Raw genomic sequence first — 6,181 nt, 5'->3', positions numbered from 1 at the left:
AACGATATGGACCAAAGGTAAAAAAGTTAAGAAAAATATTTTTTAAGGCAAAGCAAGGGCATTCTTATCTTGATATCAGTGATCTGATACCGATTCATTTCGATACTATAACTATTTTGAAAATGACTTATATCTATTCATTCCGATATCGTGCTTTAAAAGACTTAGTGCTGCGATTGGTAGTTATTCAGTTTCAGAAATGACATTTTGTGTCAAAAACAAAATTTTTAGTTTCTGTACCAAAATAGTGTTTAGTGAACATGTTTTAGGAACGATTACCTTAATTTTCACCTTTTTTTTTTTAATATTTGAAACAAAAGGAAAATGACGAAACAAGGTATTGTCATTCCATCAATTTGTGTTTTTAGTAATTTTTTTCCTTCACATAAAAAAAAAAAAAATAACATCAAACTCTTTATTGCATTTTTTTATTCCCATAAAACATAAAACGAAAAAAACGTCAGAAATGTTTTTCTGAAAAATTATAAAACGCTGCCTAAAACCATTTAAACCGCACTCCTCAACGGCAAACACTTCCTCACTTTCACTTATTAGAAGGAGAGAAGAGTACCTTACCGGGAAAAAAAAAAAAAAATAGAGGGAGGGAAGAGTAAACACATACCCCGAGCGCAAGTTAGAACCGTGTGGACCATAAGCAGGAGGAGAAGGAAGGAGGGAGGGCGGAGGAGTAGGAGGGAGGAGGAGGAAGAAGAAGGTACGGAGAGACCCCGAATTCTTAAAAATTGTGTTATCCACATCTTCTGACGAGACTTTAACCTAATAATTGCTTATTTAGTTATTTTTTGATCACCATAGCAATCATCAGAATTGGAAATGGCGAGCACTGTCAATGCCGTCGGTGAGCCGATCCCTTCTTCGGCCTTACTTATGGCTTCTTCGAAGCACATAGCAACGAAATGCAGAATGGAGAACATGGAGTTCATCAATTGCAAGAAGAAGGATGCCAACCCGGACAAATGCCTCGATAAGGGCCAGGAGGTCACTCGTTGCGTCCTTGGCCTGTAAACCCGAAACCCCTCTTTTTGTTTCTCTTATTTGATTGTCTATTCGTATCTACTGTCGTCATACGTAACTGATGTTTGATCTTAGGCATAATTAGTCTATTTTTCATTAATTTATTAGATTTAAGCATTTGATAGACTGAGCTGAAGAACCCAAGTGACTAATTTGTGTGGGTTGCGGTGAATGGATCTAATTCCTTTGTGTCGTACGATCTTGGAATCTAAGTGGTCATGTTAATGCAAACAGGAGGATATACTCATTTGGTCTATTTTTTTGAAGGGTCCAAAGACTCAAAACCCTTCCATTTAGTTTGATTCTTGTGCTGTTTGAATGCTTAATTAAGATTTCCAATTTTAGAAATTTTTGGTTTTATCAGGTTTCGGGTTTGTACTTGTTTTTGGAGTTATATTGGGAGTTTAAGTTTAGGGAAATTCTACAAAACAGTCGTAAGATATGATTTATGGGGCGGAATAGTGGGCAATCATAATATAGATAAGTTGAGTTTAGTGAAGGATGTTGAGATAAATATGTGGCAAAACGAAGAAGGATAAAGTAAGGAATGACCATATTAGAGCTGATTTGGGAGTTGCCCCAATTCAGGACAAGCTCCAGAAAGTTGTTTGAGGTGGTGTGGCTATGTTTAATGTAGGCCTTGGGATGCACTAGTAAGGAGGAGTGATCAGATTCAGATGGAAGGAGCTAAAAGAGCAAGGGGCAGGCCTAAAATGATCATAGGAGAATTAGTGAGGAAAGTCATGCAAAGCTTAGGGCTTGACTGACCTCAAATAGAGCTGTTTGGAGGGCAAGGATTCATGTAGCAGACCCTATTTAGCTGGGATGTTTTTGAGGTGTTGCTGTGTTCCTTTCTTCTTACTTCAGTTATTATTTTTCCCTCTCACAGATCCATGTAGCCGATCCTATTTAGCTGGGAAAAGGCTGAGTTGTTGTTGTATTGGGCGATTAAGTTTGAATTACAAGGAACTGGTCTAAATTTAGTTTTTTCATATCATTGGACTGTTGTGATAGGCAGTATATCCTTATAATTTGACTATTGAGAATTGATACGAACATGCAATTAGTCCCTATGGAATCGTTTTCATATCTGTTTGCCACTGCATCTGCTGCTTGTTCATCATGGGTTGAGAATTTGCTGATATCAGTCTTAGATTAGATTTGAACATGGGTGGGATTTGCAATGTATGTTTGCCTCTTGGTAGCTTATTTGATTCATAGGGTTTCTTGAGCTGTTATGCTGTTATTGTAATAAATTCAATAAAAATGCCCCAGCTGTGCAATGAGAGAAGTTATCCTATTATACATTCATTTAAGTTTTCTTTGATATCAACTGTTCTAATACTTTTTTGCTGAATTCTGAGGTTGAAGCCCAATTCTAGTAACTCTCTCTTCCTTTTTAGTATCCTTTTTTTACTTTCTAGGGTAAGCCCTCATAGACTGACAATGTGAATGTTTGGCTAGAGGACAAACATATCCTTAATCTGATGAAGGGTAGTGACTCCAAAGGGGAAGAATAAGAGCTAGCAACTTAAATCAGCTCAACTTAGCTCAACTAAATAGGCATTAACCTCAATTACATTGGACTGGCTAAGTGAGTCCTTGCTTGCCGTTCCAGCTCATTAATGCCATGGCTGCTGGTAACTGAGAAGTTCTTGTTGTTTTATGGTTGTCCTTGTTGGCAACCCGGCCACGTGGCGGTGATGATGTGGCCAGTTTGGGTGACGTGGATGGAAATGATGACATGACAGTGTCCAGTGTCACCGATGAGATAACAAACCCGCTTGGTATGCATGGAGTGGTTTGATACATCCTTAGTATGTGATGCGGGTTTCTGGGTTAAAACTAGTAAAATTGGCCTATTTATGCTTGGGGGCATTTTTGGTAATGAAAATGAAATTTTTGGAAGATCGTTTCTTCGTGAAAAGATAGATTGTAATTTACCTAGTCCAGTGCATTTGATTTCGTCACATTCCGATACCGTATGAAGAAGTTATGGTATTTGTGGCAATCGAGGGCAATTTCGGCATTAAAGAAATTTTTTTTAAAGGACGTGTTCTCCATGTAACGATATGAAAAAAATTCAATCTTTCCAACGGTTATGATTTCATCGCGTTCCGATTCCGTATGAGAAAGATGTGTCATTGGAGGGGCATTTTGGTCTTTTTACATTGCTGAGTCAGATGATCGGATCTTCTAAAAAGTCATAGAGCGTCCAGTCACGGTTCCAACGCACTTCGTTTCATTTCGATCGGATACCATATGAAAAAGTTATAAGTGTTTCCATGAAGCCGGTTCGAAAATCCAAACCGAAAATCCATCAGTTGCTCTCGGTGTTGGGTGGATTTTTCAGAATTTATTTTTGAAATTTGAAGGGCTTTTGTGTAATTTCAAGATTTTGAAGGTTTGAGTTGCAGGGGGTCTTTAAGCATTGAAATATATGGAGACAGGGGCTTGATTGTAATAAAAGAGAGTATAGGGTTGTACAATGGAGGGTTCAGATGAAGCCACGTAGGCCTTATTCTCATCTAACGGCTGATGAACTTAGGCGCTGACGAGACGGTTAAGATTCTTGCACGAAGATCCCCATTGGTGAAGTGCATCGAACATCATGGTGTGACGCCTCACCATATTGAGTCTTGATTGTGTGTAGCGCATGTGCATAGAATCTATAAAGAGATTCTTCATATCTTGATCTGAGCCAATCATATCAGATCGGTTCTGATCTAAAGGTCAAGATCGATGGAGCTTCATTAAAGTTAGTCGACAGCGTACCGTGAAACTCGTTACACTAACCAATCGGTTATCGATAACGCGTATGACAATGTCAGCGCGTACGTCATGATGACGTCATCTTTGACTTTGTAAGATTCAAATCTAATGGTTTAGATCTATTGTCCGTTGGTTTAATCAGACGACTTAGATTATAAGATCTTTTAGATGAGATCTACGGTCAGATTTCGTCCCTGTTGCGCGCGCCGCCGGCATAGCCTACGCCGTTCCTACAAAGATTCCATTTCAGACTATCTCATTGCTCCAACTTCAAATGGTCATATCTCCCTCAATTTAACTCGGATTTGGGTGAACCAAGTTGCTACTTCTTCGTTTTTCAAGCCTTACATTATGGAAGCAAGAAAAATGAGTTTTGAGTGAAGGAAGGCTACGGTTTTGGCAAGAGAAGCTTCCCCTTCTTTGTTGGTCCTTGAATGAACATGAATACTTGATGATAAATGTTCTTAGGCCATTAAAGGAGGTAAAAGAGGTGGTTGAGGTGTATTAATGATACATTAACTCAAAGCCAAGGAGGAAGAGAAGAAAGCAAGGATGTGTTTGCTTTGAAGAGCAAGAAGCCAAGGAGAGAGAAGGTATGAGCACCAAACTTGTCAGTACAAGTTTTCAGTCATCCCAAGCAATCGGTTGTGAGATTTTCTAACCTTTGATTTACATTATATGCATGTATGTATGTTAGGGTTAGTTGTGGATGAATGTATACATGCTAGGTTAGTTGTGGATGAACTGTAAGCATGCTAGCTAGTTATGGATGTATATGCTAGGCAGAGCTTGACTGTAGGGCATTGATATAAGCCCAAATTTACTGTATTCTTTATTGAGTGCTTAGTGGGTGCTAAGCACCGGGAGTGGGTGCTACACATTGTACCGGCACTATGAGTGCCATCTCAGTTTTGGCTTGAGAAAATTGGGTGTGGGTGCTCCCGACTGTGGGTGCAATCAAAAGTAGTGTATTGAGTAGGTACGAAGCCTTTACAAGTACTACTCCGGGGATGTAGGTAAATTGCCAAACCTCGTAAAAACCCTGTGTTGTGGGTGCTTGTTGTTTACATTTTATATTGAAGTGTGTGAAATGTGGAATGGGTTTGCACACTTGGAAGTGTCTATGAGAGGTTGAGTGTGCATACGACTGTGTGCAAACTGGGGCAGGTATATCAGGTTTTTCTTGGTCAGACATCAGACAGGTTTTTGGGGATCGGAATTGGACTCACTGATTCACTCCCCTTCTCAGTGACTGCCGGGTTACAACAGTTCTTATATACCTTCTCACCACTTCCAACCCAGGTTATATTTTCTTTTCTCCTTTTGTTTAATATGTCCCATTGGGACCACATCAATCTTCCACTCCTCATTGGTGCATCTTTTGGTTTTCTTTTTTCTTAATATATATATATATATATATATATATTTTTTTTTTGGTTTTTTGGGGGTGGGGGATGCATAGTTGCACATGGCAAGCCATCTCAATTGACTTTCCCTCGTATTGTCACCTACTGGTGCTACTCCTGATTCCCTTCAAAGTGTAACTAGAGAAAGATGCAAAGTAAGAGAAAAGAAGAATGTTATGTTGGAACAGCTTACTTTTTCACACTGATGGAGTTTCTCCCCAAAAATAAACTTTACTATTTCCAGAACTAATAAAACAACTTGTTGTGAGGCTTATATATTGGTGTTGGTTGTCCTATTATATGACAGGTCTATGTGATAAAGGACTAGACCTAAAGAACTCCAAAAGAATTAATTGCTGGGTTTTCATAGGTCCATGATCCAGCTTATGATTTTTAGGTGGGTGTTAATAGCCATGTAGCTTATAGGTGGATGGGGTTTAGTTAGTTAGTTCTTCAATTTTCATTTATTATCTCCAGTTTTTCCAGCCACATGGTTTATGGTTACTCTTCTTCGTCATTGGATAACCTATCTTTTTTTCCTCTTCTTCTTTTTCCTTAATAATGGGGCAAGGCGAGTCGTCGCTGGTATTGTGGTAGGCCATTCCTACACTGTTGCCTATTTAAACCATGTGGACTATTGATTTGGTCAATCTGAAGGCTAGATATCTGGGAAATTCATGGATATGCCACATGTCGAATTTACTTGCCCATATTAAACTCGATTATGTAAAGAAAAAAATTAACTCTTGCTATAACTGTAGTTATTGGAATAGAATAAATGAAAGATGGTTCTGATACGTGGTTTCACAAAAAACTGATAAAATATTGTTCTTAATGTTTTTTACTTTGTATTAATTGAAGTGATGATTTATGTTCATTCTTTGATAGTGTCTTAATCAGAATGTTTTTCCTGAATATTCCTCATTCATGTTTATTTCCTTCTCTGTTCAGGTTACTCTCCTCTTCCT

General features: G+C 38.5%; 1 protein-coding gene across 2 annotated transcripts in view; it reads left to right on the top strand.

Moving 5' to 3' along the window:
* The first annotated feature begins 566 nt into the window (after positions 1-566).
* LOC122091449 (NADH dehydrogenase [ubiquinone] 1 alpha subcomplex subunit 8-B-like) overlaps positions 567-6,181 on the top strand; it is a 6,435-nt gene continuing 820 nt past the window's right edge. The window contains exons 1-2 of one of the 2 annotated variants that reach the window (XM_042661402.1): positions 567-715; positions 797-1,022. In XM_042661402.1, coding sequence (XP_042517336.1) covers positions 835-1,022 — 188 coding nt within the window. In that variant the 5' untranslated portion in view covers positions 567-715; positions 797-834. The remainder of the gene's footprint in view (positions 716-796; positions 1,023-6,181) is intronic. The other variant, XM_042661403.1, reaches the window with a different exon arrangement.

This window comes from Macadamia integrifolia, chromosome 10 (assembly GCF_013358625.1).
Source record: "Macadamia integrifolia cultivar HAES 741 chromosome 10, SCU_Mint_v3, whole genome shotgun sequence".
Taxonomy (NCBI): Eukaryota; Viridiplantae; Streptophyta; class Magnoliopsida; order Proteales; family Proteaceae; genus Macadamia; species Macadamia integrifolia.
Note: the sequence above shows the minus strand (reverse complement) of the source record. Positions and strands in the feature narration are given on the sequence as shown.